Source organism: Chiroxiphia lanceolata, chromosome 1 (genome assembly GCF_009829145.1).
Source record: "Chiroxiphia lanceolata isolate bChiLan1 chromosome 1, bChiLan1.pri, whole genome shotgun sequence".
In the NCBI taxonomy this organism is placed as follows: domain Eukaryota; kingdom Metazoa; phylum Chordata; class Aves; order Passeriformes; family Pipridae; genus Chiroxiphia; species Chiroxiphia lanceolata.
In genome coordinates this window covers 1306271-1328945 of record NC_045637.1, presented here as the reverse complement: position 1 = coordinate 1328945, position 22675 = coordinate 1306271, and the positions used below count along the sequence as shown (strand labels likewise).

The window sequence follows — 22675 nt, the reverse complement described above, 5'->3', positions numbered from 1 at the left end:
TGGCCAAGTGGCTGATGTTGTGTCTGTGCTGGGAAGGTTGAAGAGTCGTGGTGGGGAAGCGAGTTTGTACAGTGTGTGCTGGCCCAGAGAGACTTTGGCAGAAGCGTGTGCAGGAGAGCCTTGTTGTGTGGAAGCCTTTGGTGTAGCAGGTGATGGGTTTGTGCCACGTTCTGTCAGGGCCCCTCCACCCCTGTTCCACTGCCCATCTGTGTTAGTGCTGGTGCCAGATTTGCTAAGAAAGGTGTTGTGGCCTTTTTCCCGATTCTCACTGGCTGTAGAGCCCTGGCCTTGTGCCGAGTGAGGATGTAAAAGCATTGGAATCAAAAAAAGAGGAGGCCTGAGCGAATTTGATGCAGCAGAATTTTATTGAGTCAAAGGAGTGAAGAGACAGGAGCAGGGAGTGGGATGGACGAGGTGAGAGGTGCAAGTAGGGCGACCATCAGGTGAGGTGCTTTGCTTGCAGGAGATATTGGTGCAAGAGTGAGAAGGGCAGGTGCAGGGGGTGTCAGCTGTGGTGGCAAGGAGCCTCAGCAGGTGCCGGAGCATCCCAGGCCTGCCAGACCACAGCCCAGGCCTCCCAGGCCGTAGCCAAAGCCACGGCCATAGCCCAGGCCGTAGCCTGCGGCCCCAAAGCCGCCGGAGATGGGCTGTCCCTGGACGTTGAGCTCCGTGCCCAGGGCAGCCCCTGCGGTGGATCCGACGAAGGAGCTCTGGGGGAAGGAGGTCATGATGGGCCCTGGGAAGGTGACGCGGACGGGGGAGGGCTGGATGAGGACGGTGGAGTCCTGGCACTGCCTGACACAGGGCTCGTTGCAGCTGTTGGCCAGCGGGGTGGGTCCGCAGGGGCGGCAGAGGTCGTAGCAGGCCATGGGTGTGGTGTGGAGGGGCCCTGGGAGGGCAGGCAAGAGAAGAGCAGAGAAGGTGAGAGCAGAGAGGGGTGTGAGGCAGCTGTGGGCGGTGGGCTGGAGGCTCACCTGGTTGTGGGCAGAGAAGGCAGGAGAAGGCGTCAGGAGAAGGGTGGGAGGGAGAGAGGCGCTGGGCCGGCTTTTATGCTGCTCCCGCAGGGGCGGCACAGCCTTGGCCCAGCCCTGTCAGCTGGCGGCACCTTTGAGGAGTTGGGATTTGGGAGGGTTGGATTTTTGGATGTGTAGGAGGATTGGATTGTTGGCTGAATAAACAATCTGAGCCCAGGAGAGGTGTGATGTCATCAGTGAGGTGATTTTGTGGCCCTTGTGTGCTGTGGTTTGTGGGTGCTTTTGCTGACTTGGCCACCTCTTCTTTGTGCTGCATGTCCATCAGTCATTGTGTCGCACCCAGGAATGCTGAGGGAGTCATTTGATGTCCTGGGGAGGTCACTCTCCATTACTTGGAAAGGTCGTAGTCCTTTGGAGCAATTCTTGAGGGATGAAAGAGTGTTCATCGCCTGGAATTGTGATTGAGATCAAGAGAGAGGACCTGGAAAACTTGAGGCTGTTTAGGTTGAATTCAGGCTGGTCAGGTTCCATTCCTTTGGTGTGTTTGGATTTCTGAAATTTTCATGACAAGGGACTTGGTCATTTAAACTTTATTTCTTGAGCTCCTAAAGAAATACAATAAACAAAGACCCAATGGAGCTCCATCCCTTTTTGCCCAGGCTGGTCTGTGACCCCAATTCCCTTATTCTACGTTCAAGCCATGAGATTTAACAGTGTATAACTTCTAAGTTGTAACATCCTGTACCTGTGAGCAAAAACTATAATTACTAGTGGATGGTCAGTAGGCTCCCCTTTCCCCTTCTGTCATTTTGCAGATGTTTCTTTGTGGAATTCTGTCATTCCATGTCCTGCCCTTGAGGCCGCGTCCATCTGACCTTGGTGGCAGCTTTGATGAGTTGGTTGTTGGGAGGATTTACATGAAATATGGGCGTCAGGGCATTTGTCAAATGTGAGGAAAGCAGTGGAGAGGTGGGGTGTCATCAGTGAGGTCACCTTGTGTCCCTCGGGGGCTGTGGTTTGTGGGTGAGTTGTTTAGAGGGGCCCCATTCCCCCTCAGCCCTGTGGGGCTGGTCTGGGCTGTGCAGCCGTGCCGGGTGTGAGGGGCTGCCCCTTCAATCCCATTCATTCCTTCCAGCCTCACTGCCAGCTCACTGAGCCTGTCTTTGAGCCTGGCCTTTGTCACTGGCTGTGCTCTGGTGTCAGCAAGTTCACCCTTTGGGGTCACAGGGCTTGTGCTCTGGTTGAAGACGAGCGTCCACAGAAGAGTTTGTGCTGGGTGTGAGGGGCTTCTCCTTCCATTTGTTGAATTCCCTTCCACCTTTCTCCCAGCTCACACAGCCTGGTTTTAGGCTCAGCCTTGCCCACTGGGTGTGCTCTCTGGGGGCCTGGTTTCCTCTACTGTTGCTAAGGTTGTATCTGAGTGTATGAGGTTCAGCTGACAAGGTTTTGGTCTCAAGAGTTCTGCAGGTGTGGCTTCTGTGAGAAGGTTCCAGAAGCTTCCCTGGTGTCTGACACAGCAAGTTCCCACTGGCTCCATGTTGGATCAGCCACTGGACAAAGCAGAGGCAATCGTGGATGATGCAGTGATTCTGTGATCACAGCCTGTTCTGGAAGGGGCACAATTAGTGCTCAAGAGGAGCTGGAAGAGAGGAGAGAAAACATGGGAGAGGAAGAAGTCTGGGGTGATGAAGGGCAGTGCAGAGGGAGGGGAGGAGGTGGGCCAGGGGCTGTAGCAGAATGTGCTGTGCATCCCGTGGAGCAGAGCATGGTGGGTGAGGCTGTCCCCCCGCAGCCCCTGGAGGAGCAGGGTGGAGCAGAGATGCAGCTGCAGCCCCTGGAGGAGCTGCCAGCAGAGCCAGGGAGTGCCCAAAGAGGCTGTGAGGCCGTGGGGAGGGCGAGGTGGAGCAGGCTCCTGGCAGGACCTGTGGCCCCATGGAGAGAGGAGCCCACCATGGAGGAGGTTTGTTGGCAGAACTTGGGAGCCCCTCGAGAGCCACGTTGGAGCAGCGTGTTCCTAAGGCCTGAGCCTGTGGGAGGGAGCCAGGCTGGAGCCGTTTGTATGGAAATGCAGCCCATGGGAAGGCCCCCATTGGAGACTGTGTGTGTGGGATGGAGCCCACGCTGGAGCAGGGGCAGAGTGTGAGGAGGAAGGAAGAGCAAAACCAACATGGGATGAAGTGAGCCCAAGCCACCTTGTCCATCGCCCTGAGGCACTTGGGGAGAGGGGGCAGAGAACTGGGGAGTGAAGTTCAGCCTGGCTGAAGGGAGGGGTGAAGGGAAGGTATTTAAGGTTTGTTTTTCTGTCCCATTATCTTACTCGAAGGTTTGATTTTTAAGGAATGCAATGAATTTCCCTGGGTGGAGTCTGTTTTGCCCACAATGGTGATTGGTGACTGATCTCCCTGTTCTTAACTCCACTCAGGAGCCTTTCTCCATCTTCTTCTCTGTTTTGTGCACTGGAGGGAAGGGACTGAGAGAGGGGCTTGCTGGGCACTTGGTGTCCTGCAAAGATCAACCCCACAGAGCCCCAAGTTGTCAGCAGAGCAGGGTCCCAGGCTTGTCCCTGCCCCTGGTTCCAAGGTCTCCAGGCTGTGCCTGAGGAATCCCCAGTGACGGTGACCTCACAAAGGGGACTTGCTGTGGGATGTGAGAGCAGAGGAATGGGGGCTTGGGGTCACGTGCACAGGTGATGCAGGGCTCCTGGAGAGGGAGGCTGTTGGTGCAGAGACCCCCTGAATGGGTCCCTGTGGGGCCCTGCAGTAAGCAGGGGATGGTGGCCGGGGCATCTGCACCAGGGATCAGTTAAAGACCCACAACAAGGTGAGATCCTGGTGCGGGGACTCCCAGGCGGGAGGAATTGGGAGGGTGCAGCCAGAGGGACAGTGCAACAAGGAGCCAGAGCTGGGTGAGCTGAGGACCCCCAGAAGGGTGGATGGTGAGCTGGACAGCCAGGACGGGTTCCCCAAGGTCCTTGGAGCACAAGTGAACAAGGACATGGGGCCTTGTGTGGGTGGTCCTGGGCCGTGTCTGTGAGGGGAGATGGTGTAAGAGGGACTGGAGGTGTTTGGGGTGGGAGCAAAGGGTTGGGGTGTCTCAGGGAGTGTTGTCATGTCAAAGCGTCAGTGTGATGAGTTATGGGCTGGTGTAACTTTGTGACAGACCCTCAGGAGCCAGTCAGTGCTGCTGGTGGTGGTGGTGGTGGTGACATATTTCCTAGGAGGGGTCTTGTGCCCCTTTTCCACCCACCCCGCTGGCCTGTTGAGGGGGTGAAGTTGGAAAAGCCCTGGTAGAATTAAAAAGAAAGAGGCGTCTCAGGCTTTGATGCAGGAGAACTTTATTGAGACAAAAGAGTGAAAAGACAAGAGGAAGAAATGGGAGGGATGCAGTGAGAGGTGCAAGTAGGGCGACGATCAGGCGAGGTGCTTTGCTTGCAGGAGATATTGGTGCAAGAGTGAGAAGGGCAGGTGCAGAGGATGTCAGCTGTGGTGTCAAGGAGCCTCAGCAGATGCCGGAGCAGCCCAGGCCTGCCAGGCCACAGCCCAGTCCTCCCAGGCCGTAGCCAAAGCCACGGCCATAGCCCAGGCCGTAGCCTGCGGCCCCAAAGCCGCCGGAGATGGGCTGTCCCTGGACGTTGAGCTCCGTGCCCAGGGCAGCCCCTGCGGTGGATCCAACGAAGGAGCTCTGGGGGAAGGAGGTCATGATGGGCCCTGGGAAGGTGACGCGGACGGGGGAGGGCTGGATGAGGACGGTGGAGTCCTGGCACTGCCTGACACAGGGCTCGTTGCAGCTGTTGGCCAGCGGGGTGGGTCCGCAGGGGCGGCAGAGGTCGTAGCAGGCCATGGGTGTGGTGTGGAGGGTCCCTGGGAGGGCAGGCAAGAGAAGGTGAGAGAAGGTGAGAGCAGAGAGGGGTGTGAGGCAGGTGCGGGCGGTGGGGGTGCTCGGGGCGGTGTTGCAGGAGGGCTGGTCAGTGGGGAGGCTGGTGTTGGGCTGTGGGGAGGCGTGAGGGCTGCTGAGGCTGGGGCAGAGCGTGCTGGGCGAGAGGGGCCAGGGGGGCGTTGTGTCAGGAGCAGGAGGGGGTTGTGAGGGGCTGGAGGCTCACCTGGTTGTGGGCAGAGAAGGCAGGAGAAGGCTTGAGGAGAAGGGTGGGAGGGAGAGAGGCGCTGGGCCGGCTTTTATGCTGCTCCCGCAGGGGCGGCACAGCCTTGGCCCAGCCCTGTCAGCTGGCGGCACCTTTGAGGAGTTGGTTTTTTGGAGGATTGTATTTTTGGATGTGTGTCAGGGAGGGCTAAATAAACAATGCAAGAGAGGTTTGATGTCAGCAGTGAGGTCACCCCGTGTCCCTCGTGTCCTGTGGTTTGTGGATGTGTTGAGAATTGTTGATCCTCTTGTTCTGTGTGACTGGATGTCCATCAGTCAATGTGTTACACCCAGGAATGCACAGGGAGCCATTCGATGTCCTGGGCTGGACAGTCTCCAATGCCTTTAGAAAGGTCACAGTGCCTGGGAACCCTTCCTGACGGATGAAGGAGAGCTCCTGCCCTTGTCTCTGGAATGGGATCAAGAGAGAGGACCTGGAAAACCAGAGGCTGCTCAGGCTGAACTTGTTCCATTGTTGTGATCCATTTGGATTTTTGAAATTTTCACTTGGTCATTTAAATTGGATTTTGTGGCCTGATTAAGAAATGCAATAAACAAAGACCCAACAGGGCTCGATCCCTTTTTGGCCAGGCTGCTCTGTGGCATCAATTCTCTCCTTCCGCATTCAAGCCATGAGGTTCCATAAGGTAGAAGTTGTAAGAAAACTAATAGGTTGTAACACCCTGTACCTGGGAGCAAATAACTATGTTTACTCGAGGAAAGTTGGCATGCTTCTCTCTCCTCCTCTGTCACAAGAAAGGCATTCCTTTGTGGAATTCTGTGATTCCATGTCTTGCCCTTGAGGCCGTGTCCATCTGACCTTGGCAGCAGGTTTTAATTGTGAGCATTAGAGGGCAAAGGCAGGAGCTGATGGTGCGTGTCAGGGAGGGCTGAAGATGTGAGCAAAGCTTTGGAGAGGTGGGGTGTGATCCCTTGGATGTGTGTCAGGGAGGGCTGAATAAAGAATTAGAGTCCAGGAGAGGTGTGATGTCAGCAGTGAGGTTATTTTTTCGCCCTCGTGTGCTGTGGTTTGTGGGTGCTTTTGCTGACTTGGCCCCCTCTTGTTCTGTGTGACTGGATGTCCATCAGTCATTGTGTTGCGCCCAGGAATGCTGAGGGAGCCATTTGATGTCCTGGGGAGAACACTCTCCATCAGCTTGGAAAGGTCATAGTCCTTTGGAGCACTTCTTGAGGGATGAAAGAGAGCTCATCCCCTGGAATCGTGACTTAGATCAAGAGAGAGGACCTGCAAAACTTGAGGCTGCTCAGGCTGAATTCAGGCTGGTCCGGTTCCATTCCTATGGTCTGTCTGGATTTCTGAAATTTTCATGACAAGTTACTTGGTCATTTAAACTTTATTTCTTGACCTTCTGAAGAGATGCATTAAACAAACACTGAACGGTGCTCGATCCCTTTTTGCCCTGGCTGGTCTGTGACCCCAATTCCCTTATTCTGCGTTCAAGCCATGGGATTTCACAATGTAGAACTCCTAAGTTGTAACGTCCTGTACCTGTAAGCAAAAATTATAATTACTAGTGGATGGTCAGTGGGCTCCTCTCTCCTCTTCTGTCATTTTGCAGATGTTTCTTTGTGGAATTCGGTCATTCCATGTCCTGCCCTTGAGGCCGTGTCCATCTGACCTTGGCAGCAGCTTTGATGAGTTGGTTGTTGGGTGATTTACATGAAATGTGGGGGTCAGGGCATTTGTCAGATGTGAGGAAAGCACTGGAGAGGTGGGGTGTCATCAGTGAGGTCACCCTATGTCCCTCGGGGGCTGTGGTTTGTGGGTGAGTTGTTTAGAGGGGCCCCATTCCCCCTCAGCCCTGTGGGGCTGGTCTGGGCTGTGCAGCCGTGCCGGGTGTGAGGGGCTGCCCCTTCAATCCCATTCATTCCTTCCAACCTCACTACCACCTCACTGAGCCTGTCTTTGAGCCTGGCCTTTGTCACTGGCTGTGCTCTGGTGTCAGCAAGTTCACCCTATGGGGTCACAGGGCTTGTGCTCTGGTTGAAGACGAGCGTCCACAGAAGAGTTGGTGCTGGGTGTGAGGGGCTTCTCCTTCCATTTGTTGAATTCCCTTCCACCTTTCTCCCAGCTCACACAGCCTGGTTTTAGGCTCAGCCTTGCTCACTGGGTGTGCTCCCTGTGGGTCTGGTTGCTTCTACTGCTGCTAAGGTTGTATCTGAGTGTATGTGGTTCAGCTGACAAGAGTTCTGCAGGTGTGGTTTCTGTGAGAAGGTTCCAGAAGCTTCCCTGGTGTCTGACACAGCAAGTTCTCACTGGCTCCATGTTGGATCAGCCGCTGGACAAAGCAGAGGCAATCGTGGAGGATGCAGTGATTCTGTGATCACAGCCTGTTCTGGAAGGGGCACAATTAGTGCTCAAGAGGAGCTGGAAGAGAAAAAACATGGGAGAGGAAGAAGTCTGGGGAGATCAAGGCCAGTGCAGAGGGATAGGAGGAGGTGGGCCTGGGGCTGTAGCAGAATGTGCTGTGCAGCCCGTGGAGCAGAGCATGGTGGGTGAGGCTGTCCCCCCGCAGCCCCTGGAGGAGCAGGGTGGAGCAGAGATGCAGCTGCAGCCCCTGGAGGAGCTGCCAGCAGAACCAGGGAGTGCCCAAAGAGGCTGTGAGGCCGTGGGGAGGGCGAGGTGGAGCAGGCTCCTGGCAGGACCTGTGGCCCCATGGAGAGAGGAGCCCACCATGGAGGATGTTTATTTGGCAGAACTTGGGAGCCCCTCCAGTGCCACGTTGGAGCAGCGTGTTCCTAAGGCCTGACCCCGCGGGAGGGAGCCAGGCTGGAGCCGTTTGTATGGAAATGCAGCCCATGGGAAGGCCCCCGTTGGAGACTGTGTGTGTGGGATGGAGCCCACGCTGGAGCAGGGGCAGAGTGTGAGGAGGAAGGAAGAGCAAAACCAACATGGGATGAAGTGAGCCCAAGCCACCTTGTCCATCGCCCTGAGGCACTTGGGGAGAGGGGGCAGAGAACTGGGGAGTGAAGTTGAGCCTGGCTGAAGGGAGGGGTGAAGTGAAGGTAGTTAAGGTTTGTTTTTCTGTCCCATTATCTTACTCGAAGGTTTGATTTTTAAGGAATGTAATGAATTTCCCTGGGTGGAGTCTGTTTTGCCCACAATGGTGATTGGTGACTGATCTCCCTGTTCTTAACTCCACTCAGGAGCCTTTCTCCATCTTCTTCTCTGTTTTGTGCACTGGAGGGAAGGGACTGAGAGAGGGACTTGGTGAGCACTTGGTGTCCTGCAAAGCTCAACCCCAACCCCGCAGAGCCCCAAGTTGTCAGCAGAGCAGGGTCCCAGGCTTGTTCCTGCCCCTGGTTCCAAGGTCTCCAGGCTGTGCCTGAGGAATCCCCAGTGACGGTGACCTCACAAAAGGGACTTGCTGTGGGACGTGAGAGCAGAGGGATGGGGGCTTGGGGTCACGTGCACAGGTGATGCAGGGCACCTGGAGAGGGAGGCTGTTGGTGCAGAGACCCCCTGAATGGGTCCCTGTGGGGCCCTGCAGTGAGCAGGGGATGGTGGCTGGGTCATCTGCACCAGGGATCAGTTAAAGACCCACAACAAGGTGAGATCCTGGTGCGGGGACTCCCAGGCAGGAGGAATGGGGAGGGTGCAGCCAGAGGGACAGTGCAACAAGGAGCCAGAGCTGGGTGAACTGAGGACCCCCAGAAGGGTGGGTGGTGAGCTGGACAGCGTGCATGGGTTCCCCAAGGTCCTTGGAGCACAAGTGAACAAGGACATGGGGCCTTGTGTGGGTGGTCCTGGGCCGTGTCTGTGAGGGGAGATGGTGTAAGAGAGAGTGGAGGTGTTTGGGGTGGGAGCAAAGGGTTGGGGTGTCTCAGGGAGTGTTGTCATGTCAAAGCGTCAGTGTGATGAGTGATGGGCTGGTGTAACTTTGTGACAGACCCTCAGGAGCCAGTCAGTGCTGCTGGTGGTGGTTGTGGTGACATATTTCCTAGGAGGGGTCTTGTGCCCCTTTTCCACCCACCCCGCTGGCCTGTTGAGGCCTGGCTGTGTAGGGGGTGAAGTTGGAAAAGCCCTGGTAGAATTGAAAAGGAAGAGGCGTCTCAGGCTTTGATGCAGGAGAACTTTATTGAGACAAAAGAGTGAAAAGAGAAGAGGAACAAATGGGAGGGATGTGGTGAGAGGTGCAAGTAGGGCGACGATCAGGCGAGGTGCTTTGCTTGCAGGAGATATTGTTGCAAGAGTGAGAAGGGCAGGTGCAGAGGGTGTCAGCTGTGGTGTCAAGGAGGCTCAGCAGATGCCGGAACAGCCCAGGCCTGCCAGGCCACAGCCCAGGCCTCCCAGGCCGTAGCCAAAGCCACGGCCATAGCCCAGGCCGTAGCCTCCGGCCCCAAAGCCGCCGGAGATGGGCTGTCCCTGGACGTTGAGCTCCGTGCCCAGGGCAGCCCCTGCGGTGGATCCGACGGCGGAGCTCTGGGGGAAGGAGGTCATGATGGGCCCTGGGAAGGTGACGCGGACGGGGGAGGGCTGGATGAGGACGGTGGAGTCCTGGCACTGCCTGACACAGGGCTCGTTGCAGCTGTTGGCCAGCGGGGTGGGTCCGCAGGGGCGGCAGAGGTCGTAGCAGGCCATGGGTGTGGTGTGGAGGGTCCCTGGGAGGGCAGGCAAGAGAAGGTGAGAGAAGGTGAGAGCAGAGAGGGGTGTGAGGCAGGTGCGGGCGGTGGGGGTGCTCGGGGCAGTGTTGCAGGAGGGCTGGTCAGTGGGGAGGCTGGTGTGGGGCTGTGGGGAGGCGTGAGGGCTGCTGAGGCTGGGGCAGAGCGTGCTGGGCGAGAGGGGCCAGGGGGGCGTTGTGTCAGGAGCAGGAGGGGGTTGTGAGGGGCTGGAGGCTCACCTGGTTGTGGGCAGAGAAGGCAGGAGAAGGTGTCAGGAGAAGGGTGGGAGGGAGAGAGGCGCTGGGCCGGCTTTTATGCTGCTCCCGCAGGGGCGGCACAGCCTTGGCCCAGCACTGTCAGCTGGCGGCACCTTTGAGGAGTTGGTTTTTTGGAGGATTGGATTGTTGGATGTGTGTCAGGGAGGACCAAATAAACAACCAGAGCCCAGGAGAGGTGTGATGTCAGCATCATCAGGTGTGAGGTCACCCCGTGTCCCTCATGTGCTGTGGTTTGTGGATGTGTTGAGAATTGTTGATCCTCTTGTTCTGTGTGACTGGTTGTCCATCAGTCAATGTGTTGCACCCAGGAATGCACAGGGAGCCATTTGATGTCCTGGGGAGGACAGTCTCCAATGCCTTAGAAAGGTCACAGTCCCTGGGAGCCCTTCCTGATGGATGAAGGAGAGCTCCTGCCCTTGTCTCTGGAATGGGATCAAGAGAGAGGACCTGGAAAACCAGAGGCTGCTCAGGCTGAACTTGTTCCATTGTTGTGATCCATTTGGATTTTTGAAATTTTCACTTGGTCATTTAAATTGGATTTTGTGGCCTGATTAAGAAACGCAATAAACAAAGACCAAACAGGGCTCAATCCCTTTTTGGCCAGGCTGCTCTGTGGCATCAATTCCCTCCTTCCACATTCAAGCCATGAGGTTCCATAAGGTAGAAGTTGTAAGAAAACTAATAGGTTGTAACATCCTGTACCTGGGAGCAAATAACTATGTTTACTAGAGGCAAGTTGGCATGCTTCTCTCTCCTCCTCTGTCACAAGAAAGGCATTCCTTTGTGGAATTCTGTGATTCCATGTCCTGCCCTTGAGGCCGTGTCCATCTGACCTTGGCAGCAGGTTTTAATTGTGAGCATTAGAGGGCAAAGGCTGGAATTGATGGTGCGTGTCAGGGAGGGCTGAAGATGTTAGCAAAGCTTTGGAGAGGTGGGGTGTGATGAGTGAGGTCCTCCCGTGTCCCTGGTGTGCTGTGGTTTGGGGTGTGTTGTGAGGAGGTGCCCCAAAGCATCCCAGCCCTGTCAGGCTGCTCTGGAGTTTCACACGTGTTGTCCCTTCCCTCACCTTCCATCCCTCTCCCCTTTGCTTCCACCTGGCTAAGCCTGACACAGGACCTGACTTTTCCTGCTGACTGTGCTCTGGGGGGGTTTTGGTGCCCCTCCTGCTTTTAAGGTTTGGATAGCTGGGACCTTTTGGACCCTGTCCTGGGCTGAGTGGCAGGGACTGAGGTTTCTTCTCTGGGCATCTTTTCTGTCTGATGGGCAGCAAGAGGATTTGGAGGTGTCCAGGGTTGTGGGACACAAGCATTGCATGATGCCAGAGAATGCAAACAAGGCGGGGCTGTGTCAGTGCCCAGTGTGTTGGGGTGAGAAGTGTGTGCAGGGCTGGGCCCAGAGCCTTGGGCTGAGTGTCCCAAAGTGCAGATGGGAACAAGTGTGCAGTGCTGGAGCCCAGGAGCTGCATCCATTGGGCCAAGACTGCAAGCATGAGTGGTGATGGCCATGGCCACGTGCTGGAGTTGAGCAAGGGCAGGGGCAAAGTCCTGTTTGTGGGGAGGGGTCATCGCAGGTAGGAGGAAAGGCTGGAGATCAACTGGATCAACTGTTTTCATAGAATTAATCTCTTATTAGGACAAGATTTTGTGTTATGGTGGAGAACAAGTGGCCCAAGAGGTGGCCATGAATGTTTGTGGGAAAAAGGGACAGAAGTCTGCAGGTGAGGACTGGGCAAGTTGTGAGTAAGCAGTGGGAGGTGACTCTTGCTGCCTGCTCAGCACTGGGGATGTGCCATGTGAGGTGTGTGGGCAGTGCTGGGCTCTCCAGTGGAAGAAGCTGATGGACTTGGGGAATGCAGAGCAGTTGAGGACCATCAAGATTCTAAAGAGGCCGGAGGATGTTTGCTAGAGGAGAGGCTGAGAGAGCTGGGAGTGGCAGGAGACAAGGCTGGCCAGGGGAGTGTCATGAGTGTGTGTGAATCCCTGCTGGCAGGGACTGAAGTGGAGGGAGCCCAGCTCTTGTCAGCAGAACACACAGGCGGGACAAGGGAAACAGCTGGAATTGCATGGGCAAAGAAGACAAGCCTTGTTCTGTGTGAGAGAGGTCAGAGAGTGGCAGAGGAGGTGGAGTCTGTGTGCCTGGAGATGTAACACTGAACTGGCCATGGTCCTGGCAAAGCTGCTCTTGCTGGGTTTGTTTGAGCAGGAAGGTTGAAGCACTTGCAGTGCATCCTGGCCAAGTGGCTGATGTTGTGTCTGTGCTGGGCAGGTTGAAGAGTCGTGGTGGGGAAGAGAGTTTGTGCAGTGTGTGCTGGCCCAGAGAGAGTTTGACAGAGGCGTGTGCAGAAGAGCCTTGTTGTGTGGAAGCCTTTGGTGTAGCAGGTGATGGGTTTGTGCCACGTTCTGTCAGGGCCCCTCCACCCCTGTTCCATTGCCCGTCTGTGTTAGTGCTGGTGACAGATTTGCTAAGAAAGGTGTTGTGGCCTTTTCCCAGATTCTCACTGGCTGTAGAGCCCTGGCCTTGTGCCGAGTGAGGATGTAAAAGCATTGGAATCAAAAAAAGAGGAGGCCTGAGAGACTTTGATGCAGGAGAATTTTATTGAGTCAAAGGAGTGAAGAGACAGGAGCAGGGAGTGGGATGGACGAGGTGAGAGGTGCAAGTAGGGCGACCATCAGGTGAGGTGCTTCGCCTGCAGGAGATATTGGTGCAAGAGTGAGAAGGGCAGGTGCAGAGGGTGTCAGCTGTGGTGTCAAGGAGCCTCAGCAGGTGCCAGAGCAGCCCAGGCCTGCCAGGCCACAGCCCAGGCCTCCCAGGCCGTAGCCAAAGCCACGGCCATAGCCCAGGCCGTAGCCTCCGACCCCAAAGCCGCCGGAGATGGGCTGTCCCTGGACGTTGAGCTCCGTGCCCAGGGCAGCCCCTGCGGTGGATCCGACGGCGGAGCTCTGGGGGAAGGAGGTCATGATGGGCCCTGGGAAGGTGACGCGGACGGGGGAGGGCTGGATGAGGACGGTGGAGTCCTGGCACTGCCTGACACAGGGCTCGTTGCAGCTGTTGGCCAGCGGGGTGGGTCCGCAGGGGCGGCAGAGGTCGTAGCAGGCCATGGGTGTGGTGTGGAGGGGCCCTGGGAGGGCAGGCAAGAGAAGGTCAGAGAAGGTGAGAGCAGAGAGGGGTGTGAGGCAGCTGCGGGCGGTGGGGGTGCTCGGGGCGGTGTTGCAGGAGGGCTGGTCAGTGGGGAGGCTGGTGTGGGGCTGTGGGGAGGCGTGAGGGCTGCTGAGGCTGGGGCAGAGCGTGCTGGGCGAGAGGGGCCAGGGGGGCGTTGTGTCAGGAGCAGGAGGGGGTTGTGAGGGGCTGGAGGCTCACCTGGTTGTGGGCAGAGAAGGCAGGAGAAGGTGTCAGGAGAAGGGTGGGAGGGAGAGAGGCGCTGGGCCGGCTTTTATGCTGCTCCCGCAGGGGCGGCACAGCCTTGGCCCAGCACTGTCAGCTGGCGGCACCTTTGATGGGTTGGGATTTGGGAGCATTTCCATGGAATTTGAGTGTTGTGGCATTTTGGAGACATGAGCAAAGCACTGGAGAGTTGGCGTGTCAGCAGTGAGGTCACCCCGTGTCCCTCGTGTGCTGTGGTTTGTGGCTGTTTTTTGAGGAGGGGCCCCATTCCCTCACAACCCTGCCAACTTGCTTTGGCTTTGGAGGTGTGCTGGGGGTGAGGAGGTGCCCCTTCCATTGCCCACCTTTCTCCCAGCTGCCTCAGCCTGTCCTTAGGTCAGGCCTTTCTCACTGGCTTTGCTCTGGGATGGGCTTGTTTACTGCCTGGGGTCACAGGGCTTCTGCTCCCCAATGATGCATCCAAAGAAGAGCTGCTAAGGAACATGGAGAACAAGAGTTCTGAGGATTTTTTTGTCTGAACCCTGGCTTCTTAGCTTTTAGATCAAAAATGCTGAAGGGAGACTTTCTGGCTCTCTCTGAGTGCCTGAACGTAGGTTCTCAGGAACTGGTTGTTGGTGTCTTGTCTTTAGTGCCAAGGAACAGAAGAGGAAATGACCTCTGGGTGTTGAAAACCTGCCTAGACATGGTTCTGGACACCTGCTCAAGCTGTCCCTGCTTGAGCCTGTTGGGTTGAGCAAGATGATCTCCTACAGAGACAGGCATTGCTAGGACAGAGGGGAACAGCTTGAAAGTAGAGGAGGAGAGGTTTAGATGAGATGCTGGGAGAAGTTCTTCCCTGGGACGGTGGGGAGGCCCTGGCACAGGTCACCCAGAGAAGCTGTGGCTGCCCCTGGATCCCTGATGGTGTCCAAGACCAGGTTGGACAGGGCTTGGAACAACGTGGTGTAGTGGAAGGTGTCCCTGCCCATGGCAGGGTCTGGATCTCGATGATCTTTAACCCTTCTGTGATGATTTTATGGTCTCCTTGCAGAGGTTCCTGGAGCTCTAATGTTTGTGACCAGGGAGGTCCCAGTTGACTGCAGGTTAGAAAAGGTGATGGACGTGTAGAAGAATGGCTGGAAAGGGGATGTGTGGAACTACAGGCCTTTCCGTCTGACCTGAGTGCTGGGGAAGGTTGTGGAGCAGGTCACCTTGAGTGCCATCCCAGGGCACTTGCAGGACAAGGAGGGGATCAGGCCCAGCCATGATGGGTTTGTGAAAGGCAGGTGCTGCTTGAGCAACGTGAGCTCCTTGTAGGCCAAGGTGAGCCACTGAGTGGGTGAGGTGGGGTGTGTTTTCCTTTCCACAGTGCTCCCTTTGCGTGTCCTCCTCTTGCAGACGTGTCCTTGTGGCGGCAGCTTTGAAGGGAGAGTTGGTATTTGGGAGGTTGTGCCTGGAATGTGCTTGTGGGGGCACTTGGCAGGTGCAGACACTGCCCAGGAGAGGTGGGGTGTCCTCTGTGAGGTCACCTGAGGTCACTCACGTGCTATGGTTTTGTGGAGTTGTGTGATTCCATGTCCTGCCCTTGGGGCCATGTCCATCTGACCTTGGTGGCAGCTTTGATGAGTTGGGATTTGGGAGGGTTGGATGGTTGGATCTGTGTCCGGAAGGCTGAATAAACATAAAGGCCAAGGAAATTGGTGGTGTCATCAGTGAGGTCACCCCGTGTCCCTCGTGTGCTGTGGTTTGTGGGGACCTGGTGAAGATGAGGCCCCAAAGGCTCCCAGGCAGAGCTGCCCCCCTGGAGCCCAGGGCAGAGTTTGCAGGGGGTTTGTCAGGCGAGCAGGGAGTGTTGCTGGGCAAGGGGAAGCCCTGGAGGAAGGTTTGCTGTGTCACTGGGTGCCCCTGTGCCCTCCGGGCCTGAGGTGCTGCAGCCAGGAATGCTGAGGGAGCTGCCTGATGTGCTGGGGGTGCCACTCTCCTCCTCTTGCCATCAGCTGCTCCTGGTGCCAGTGCCTGGGAGCGCTTCCTGAGGGCTGAAAGAGAGCTCCTGGCTTGGTTTGTGGAGGAAGAGCAGTAGTGACTCCCTGGAGAACTGGCATGTGGTCAGGCTGCACCCAGTCCCAGGGTTACGGTCCCTTGAGATCTCTCAGATTTACAGGACATGATACTCTTTTTTTGAAACTGTATTTCGTGACCTCATTAGGAAAACCAATATACAAACAACAGAGTGGGCTTGGTCCCTTTTTGTCCAGGCTGGTCTGTGACATCAGTTCACTGGTTCACCATTCAGGCCATAATGGTTCATAACTTATAAGCCCTAATTTTTAATATCTTTTTCTTGTGAGGAAAAACCTGTAATTACCAGAGGAAGGTCAATGTGCTTGTCTCTCCTCGTCTGTCCTGCTCTGATGTTCTGTACCTTGCACACTGGAGGTTTGACCTACCCCATTTCCATCAGGATCATGGATTAAGTGCAAGCTCTGCAAGACTGTGGAGGACACCAAGCTGAGTGTTGTGGTTGGTTGTCGAGAGGGAAGGGATGGCAGCCAGAGGGGCCTGGACAGGCTGGGAAGGAGGACCTGTGTGATCCTCATGGAATTCAACAGGTCCGAGAGCTTGTGGGTTGTGTCAGTCCCTAACAGGGCTCCAGGCTGGTGGTGGCTGGTTTGAGAGCAGCCCTGTGGAGAAGGCTTGGAGGGTATTGGTGGGTGAAGAATGCAGTGGGAGCCACGAATGTGTCCTGGCAGCCCAGAAAGCCCCCATGTGCTGGGCTCTTGGCCACAGTGTGGGCAGCAGGGAGAGGGAGGGGGTTGTGCCCCTCTGCTCCTTTCTGGTGAGACTGGACTTGTGTGTTCAGCTCTGGGAGCCTGAGGAGAAGGAAAGCAGGGACGTGTTGGTGGGCTGCAGAGTAGAGCCTTGGGGATGATGAAGGGCTGGAGCCCCCGGTGTCCCTGGAGACTGCAGGCAGCCCAAACTGGGAGTTTTGTGTGTGAGGTGTGGGTGGTGTGTCCAAGGCTGTGTTTGGGCAAGAGAAGAGTTTGTGTCCCATTGTGGAAGGCCCTTGTGTACCAGTCTCTGTTGATCCTTGTGAAAAATTTCCTAGGAGAGAGCTGGTTTCTTTTCCACCATCTGATGGCATCTGCTGCCAGAGCTCTGTGGCAAATGAAGTTGTAGGAGTCTTGGAAGAAGAAAGGATGAGGAGGCATGTGATGTTTTGCTGCAGGAGAACTTTATTGAGACAAAAGAGTGAAAAGGCAAGAAAAGAGTGGAAGAGATGTGGTCTGAGGTGCAGTAGGGCGACCATCAGCTGAGGTACTTCGGTTGTAGCAGATTTTGCCAGAGCTGCAAGCTCATGACCATGTTTGCAGGCAGCGCAGGATGGCCCCTTGGCTACTTCCTTGCTTGGAGCCCTGAGAGCAGGAGCTGGAAGTGCTGAGCCCATTGGACAGCCTTGGGATGGAGATGAATCCCTGTTCCATGTGGTGACTTGCAGGTGGTGGGTTGCTGGTGTTGGGGCAGTTGTTTGGGGCCTCAGCAGGTGCCGTAGCAGCCCCTGTTGGCGTAGCAGCCCAGGCCTCCCAGGCCGTAGCCAAAGCCACGGCCATAGCCCAGGCCGTAGCCTCCGGCCCCAAAGCCGCCGGAGATGGGCTGTCCCTGGATGTTGAGCTCCGTGCCCAGGGCAGCCCCTGCGGTGGATCCAACGAAGGAGCTCTGAGGGAAGGAGGTCATGATGGGCCCTGGGAAGGTGACGCGGACGGGGGAGGGCTGGATGAGGACGGTGGAGTCCTGGCACTGCCTGACACAGGGCTCGTTGCAGCTGTTGGCCAGCGGGGTGGGTCCGCAGGGGCGGCAGAGGTCGTAGCAGGCCATGGGTGTGGTGTGGAGGGGCCCTGGGAGGGCAGGCAAGAGAAGGTGAGAGAAGGTGAGAGCAGAGAGGGGTGTGAGGCAGGTGCGGGCGGTGGGGGTGCTCGGGGCGGTGTTGCAGGAGGGCTGGTCAGTGGGGAGGCTGGTGTGGGGCTGTGGGGAGGCGTGAGGGCTGCTGAGGCTGGGGCAGAGCGTGCTGGGCGAGAGGGGCCAGGGGGGCGTTGTGTCAGGAGCAGGAGGGGGTTGTGAGGGGCTGGAGGCTCACCTGGTTGTGGGCAGAGAAGGCAGGAGAAGGCGTCAGGAGAAGGGTGGGAGGGAGAGAGGCGCTGGGCCGGCTTTTATGCTGCTCCCGCAGGGGCGGCACAGCCTTGACCCAGCACTGTCAGCTGGCGGCACCTTTGATGAGTTGGGATTTAGGATCATTTCCATGGAATTTGAGTGTTGTGGCATTTTGGAGACATGAGCAAAGTGCTGGAGAAGTGGGGTGTCATCAGTGAGGTCACCCCGTATCCCTCGTGTGCTGTGGTTTGTGGGTGTGTTGTGAGGAGAGGCCCCATTCCCTCACAACCCTGCCAGCTTGCTTTGGCTTTGGAGGTGTGCTGGGGGTGAGGAGCTGCCCCTTCCATTGTATTTGCTCCTTGCCCACCTTTCTCCCAGCTCGCTCAGCCTGTCCTTAGGTTGGGCCTTTCTCCCTGGCTTTGCTCTAGGATGGGTCGTTTATAGCCCGGGGTCACAGGGCTTGTGCTTCCCAGTGTCACATCCAAAGCAGGCTGGAAAGAGGATGTGGGGAACTACAGGTCTTTCAGTCTGACCTGAGTGCTGGGGAAGGTTGTGGAGCAGGTCCCCTTGAGTGCCATCCCATGGCACTTGCAGGACAGAGAGGGGATCAGGCCCAGCCATGATGTGTTTGTGAAAGGCAGGTGCTGCTTGAGCAATGTGAGCTCCTTGTAGGCCAAGGTGAGCCACTGAGTGGGTGAGGTGGGGTGTGTTTTCCTTTCCAAAGTGCTCCCTTTGCGTGTCCTCCTCTTGCAGACGTGTTCTTGTGGTGGCAGCTTTGAAGGGAGAGTTGGTATTTGGGAGGTTGTGCATGGAATGTGCTTGTGGAGGCACTTGGCAGATGCAGACACTGCCCAGGAGAAGTGGGGTGTCCTCTGTGAGGTCACCTGTGGTCACTCACGTGCTGTGGTTTTGTGGAATTGTGTGATTCCATGTCCTGCCCTTGAGGCCGTGTCCATCTGACCTTGGTGGCAGCTTTGATGAGTTGGGATTTGGGAGGGTTGGATGGTTGGATCTGTGTCCGGAAGGCTGAATAAACAAAAAGGCCAAGGAAATTGGTGGTGTCATCAGTGAGGTCACCCCGTGTCCCTCGTGTGCTGTGGTTTGTGGGGACCTGGTGAAGATGAGGCCCCAAAGGCTGCCAGGCAGAGCTGCCCCCCTGGAGCCCAGGGCAGAGTTTGCAGGGGGTTTGTCAGGCGAGCAGGGAGTGTTGCTGGGCAAGGGGAAGCCCTGGAGGAAGGTTTGCTGTGTCACTGGGTGCACCTGTGCCCTCAGGGCCTGAGGTGCTGCAGCCAGGAATGCTGAGGGAGCTGCCTGATGTGCTGGGGGTGCCACTCTCCTCCTCTTGCCATCTGGTGCCAGTGCCTGGAGCTCTTCCTGAGGGCTGAAAGAGAGCTCCTGGCTTGGTTTGTGGAGGAAGAGCAGCAGTGACTCCCTGGAGAACTGGCATGTGGTCAGGCTGCCCTTATTCCCAGGGTTACAGTCCCTTGGGATCTCTCAGACTTACAGGACGTGATACTCTGTCATTGAAACTGAATTTCAGTATGTCATTTACAAGTTGAATAAACAAACAACAACCTGGGCTTGGTCCCTTTTTGCCCAGTCTTATTTGTAGGTGAGATCTCTTCTACAGCATTCAAGGCGTAAGGTTTCATAACCTATAACCAATAAGGCTGAATATTGTTTTCCCATGAGCAAAACCCCCTAATGAGTAGCAGAAAGTCAGTGTGCTCCTCTCTCCTGCTCTGTCAAGGTCCAAGTGTTCCTGTAGGACCTGGGGAAGCATGAAAGCCTCTGCAGTGCAGCTGCTGCTTCAGGATCTGCAGAGGAGCTGTTTTGGGGGAGCTGATGTTCTGAACCTTCCAGGCTGGACCTTTGGTTTACACCATTTCCATCCCTTCCTCTATTCTGACACCACTGCCAGGGGCAAAGAAGAGCCTTCAGGGGAGGGCAATTTGCAGGGGACAGTGGCTGCCCGATGGCCTTTGTCTCTTGCTGGCCACTTGTCCTGCCTGCAGAGCATAGATCAAAATGTGGGAGAGAAGTGGCGCTGCCCTGGAGCCCTGGGGCCCAGCGCTGGGGATGGGTCAGCAGGCAGATGGAGCCCCAGTCACTGTCCCCCTTGGAGCTCTGTCATCCCCCAGGGCTTCCCCCAGGGCTGCCTGTGCTGCTCCTCCACAGCTGGACAAGTGTCTTGTCCAGGAGGCTGCAGTGAGGGACAGGAGCATCAAGCTGACTAAAAGCCCAACCAACTGCATCCACCACATTCCCTTCGTGTGTGAGTGGAGGGGCATAAACACAGGAGGATATGAAATGAGGCAGGAGAGACTTTCCCTTAGTGAGCCCTCCCTGACTGTTCCTGATGGTTGCATTGTCCTTTCAGTGCCTTCCAGTTCCACCCTGTAGGATCTTGTGCCCAATTTTCCAGGTGCTCCGGAGAGAGGGACAGGTTTGCAGTTGCCTGCATCTTCCCTGAGTGCCTTTGCTCAGTGGGGCTGAGTTGGGCTGATTGCAGCCTGCCAGGGGCTGTGCTGAGTGGCAGCAGCTGCCAAAATGCAGGGGAGCTGAGTGTGCTGAGGGTTGTCCCCCAGGGCAGCAGAGGTGTTGGGGAGGAAGAGGAGGAGAGGCAGGAAGGGGATGTGTGTCTGGGCGTTGCTGGGGCTGCAGGGCCTGGCAGGCAAGAGGCAGCTGAGCCAGTGCAGGGCTGGGCTGGGGGTGCCAGGGAGTCTGGGGGTCTCAGGGATCCCCCCAGAGAGGGGCTTGTGTCACTGGATGTGCAATAGTCCCCGGGGAAAGGTGGGGTGAAGCCTGGAGTGCTGAGGGAGGGACCTGATTTTCCAGCACTGCCCAGAGATGAATCTGATGGAATTCAGCAGGGAAAGGCCAAGTCCTGTTTCTGCAGAGGACTCTTCCTTGTGGCAGCAGTGTCTGGGGAGCAATTAGATAGAAAGAACCCAGCAGAGATGGACGTTGTGGTAATGGTAGAGAACCAAAGGATCGTGGACTGAGTGAGTCAAGAGCAGTGTAGGACCACAGGGGTTTTGAAGGGGTGCAGGAGCTTTTCATAAGTGGAGAGGGTGAGAGAGTTGGGAGCACTTAGTCAGGAGTCAAAAATGTGCCCTGGGTCATCTTAGGTGTGTATGAATCCGTGAATGCAAAAATGAAGGGAAGGGAGCCTGGCTCTTGAGAGTCCTGCCCAGTAGCAGGAGAGGTGACCATAAGCAAAAGTGAAAATGAATGGAATTCCATGGGCAAAGAAGGCAGTTTGAGGGTGTTCATAGTGTGGAAGAGGTTGTGGAGTCTCCATCCTGAAAGATCTAAAACTGAACTGCCACAGCACTGGAAATCCTGCTCTCTCTGGCTCTGCTTGTGAAGAGGGGTGAAACACTTGCTCTCTAAAGTTTTTGCCAAAGTGAATGATCTTGTAACGCTGTTTGCTGAAGGGTTTGAGAGTCCTGGTGGGGAGGAGAGTTTGTGCAGTGTGTGCTGGCGCAGAGAGACTTTGTCAGAGGCGTGTGCAGGAGAGCCTTGTTGTGTGGAAGCCTTTGGTGTAGCAGGTGATGGGTTTGTGCCATATTTTGGAAGGCCCCCCACCCTGTGCCAGTCTGCGTGTCAGGCACAGTTGCTAAGAAAGGCCTTGTGACCCTTTTTCACCCAACCTGATGGATTTTGAGCCCTGGCGTTGTATTCCTTCAGATTATGAGAGCATGGGGAAAAAAAATTAGGAGGAGACATCAGAGGCTGTGATGCAGGAGAACTTTATTGAGACTAAAGAGTAAACAGAAATGAGCAGCCAGGGGAAGGGATCTGGTCTGAGGTGCAAGTAGGGCGATCATCAGCCGAGGTCCTTCCCTGGAAGATTTGTCCAGAGCCCTGAGGTCTTGCTGCTCCCCTTGTTGGGAGCAGCCCAGCAGAGGTGGCCAATGGTGTGTGGCTTGTGAGAAGGTGTTTGCAGCAGAGGGGACTGGCCAGATCCGAAGGGGCGCTGGAGAGAAGGAAGGGAGAGAAGAGGAGGAGGGAGCTGGGCCATGTTTGCAGGCAGCGCGGGCTGGTCCCTTGGCTGCTTCCTTGCTTGGAGCCCTGAGAGCAGGAGCTGGAAGTGCTGAGCCCATTGGACAGCCTTGGGATGGAGATGAATCCCTGTTCCATGTGATGACTTGCAGGTGGTGGGTGGCTGGTGTTGGGGGCAGTTGTTTGGGGCCTCAGCAGGTGCCGTAGCAGCCCCTGTTGGCGTAGCAGCCCAGGCCTCCCAGGCCGTAGCCAAAGCCACGGCCATAGCCCAGGCCGTAGCCTGCGGCCCCAAAGCCGCCGGAGATGGGCTGTCCCTGGACGTTGAGCTCCGTGCCCAGGGCAGCCCCTGCGGTGGATCCAACGAAGGAGGTCTGGGGGAAGGAGGTCATGATGGGCCCTGGGAAGGTGACGCGGACGGGGGAGGGCTGGATGAGGACGGTGGAGTCCTGGCACTGCCTGACACAGGGCTCGTTGCAGCTGTTGGCCAGCGGGGTGGGTCCGCAGGGGCGGCAGAGGTCGTAGCAGGCCATGGGTGTGGTGTGGAGGGGCCCTGGGAGGGCAGGCAAGAGAAGAGCAGAGAAGGTGAGAGCAGAGAGGGGTGTGAGGCAGGTGCGGGCGGTGGGGGTGCTCGGGGCGGTGTTGCAGGAGGGCTGGTCAGTGGGGAGGCTGGTGTGGGGCTGTGGGGAGGCGTGAGGGCTGCTGAGGCTGGGGCAGAGCGTGCTGGGCGAGAGGGGCCAGGGGGGCGTTGTGTCAGGAGCAGGAGGGGGTTGTGAGGGGCTGGAGGCTCACCTGGTTGTGGGCAGAGAAGGCAGGAGAAGGCGTCAGGAGAAGGGTGGGAGGGAGAGAGGTGCTGGGCCGGCTTTTATGCTGCTCCCGCAGGGGCGGCACAGCTTTGGCCCAGCTGGTAGTACCTTTGATGAGTTGGTTTTTTGGAGGATTGGATTGTTGGATGTGTGTCAGGGAGGGCCAAATAAACAACCAGAGCCCAGGGGAGGTGTGATGTCAGCAGTGAGGTCGCCCTGTGTCCCTCGTGTGCTGTGGTTTGTGGATGTGTTGTGTATTGCGGATCCTCTTGTTCTGTGTGACTGGATGTCCATCAGTCAGTGTGTTGCACCCAGGAATGCACAGGGAGCCATTTGATGTCTTTTG

The 22675-nt window shown here is 56.6% G+C and overlaps 4 protein-coding genes across 4 annotated transcripts; all 4 read right to left on the bottom strand.

The window, feature by feature from the left end:
- Positions 1-527: 527 nt before the first annotated feature.
- On the bottom strand, positions 528-10111 carry LOC116794722 (feather keratin B-4-like). The gene is made up of 2 exons (XM_032703657.1): positions 9974-10111; positions 528-889 (listed from the first exon to the last, which is right to left on the bottom strand). The coding sequence occupies exon 2, from the start codon at positions 867-869 to the stop codon at positions 528-530; it is 342 nt and encodes a 113-aa protein (XP_032559548.1). The 5' UTR covers positions 870-889; positions 9974-10111.
- LOC116794660 (feather keratin B-4-like) lies at positions 9373-9724 on the bottom strand. The gene has a single exon (XM_032703482.1). It carries the CDS (start codon positions 9712-9714, stop codon positions 9373-9375), a length of 342 nt encoding a protein of 113 aa, XP_032559373.1. The 5' UTR covers positions 9715-9724.
- A 2657-nt stretch (positions 10112-12768) lies between the features above and the next one.
- On the bottom strand, positions 12769-14894 carry LOC116794635 (feather keratin 2-like). Its single transcript, XM_032703438.1, has 2 exons — positions 14584-14894; positions 12769-13130 (listed from the first exon to the last, which is right to left on the bottom strand). Exons 1-2 carry the CDS (start codon positions 14636-14638, stop codon positions 12769-12771), a joined length of 417 nt encoding a protein of 138 aa, XP_032559329.1. The 5' UTR covers positions 14639-14894.
- A 6823-nt stretch (positions 14895-21717) lies between these two features.
- Positions 21718-22343, bottom strand: LOC116794602 (feather keratin B-4-like). Its single transcript, XM_032703379.1, has 2 exons — positions 22316-22343; positions 21718-22076 (listed from the first exon to the last, which is right to left on the bottom strand). Exon 2 carries the CDS (start codon positions 22054-22056, stop codon positions 21718-21720), a length of 339 nt encoding a protein of 112 aa, XP_032559270.1. The 5' UTR covers positions 22057-22076; positions 22316-22343.
- Positions 22344-22675: the final 332 nt, after the last annotated feature.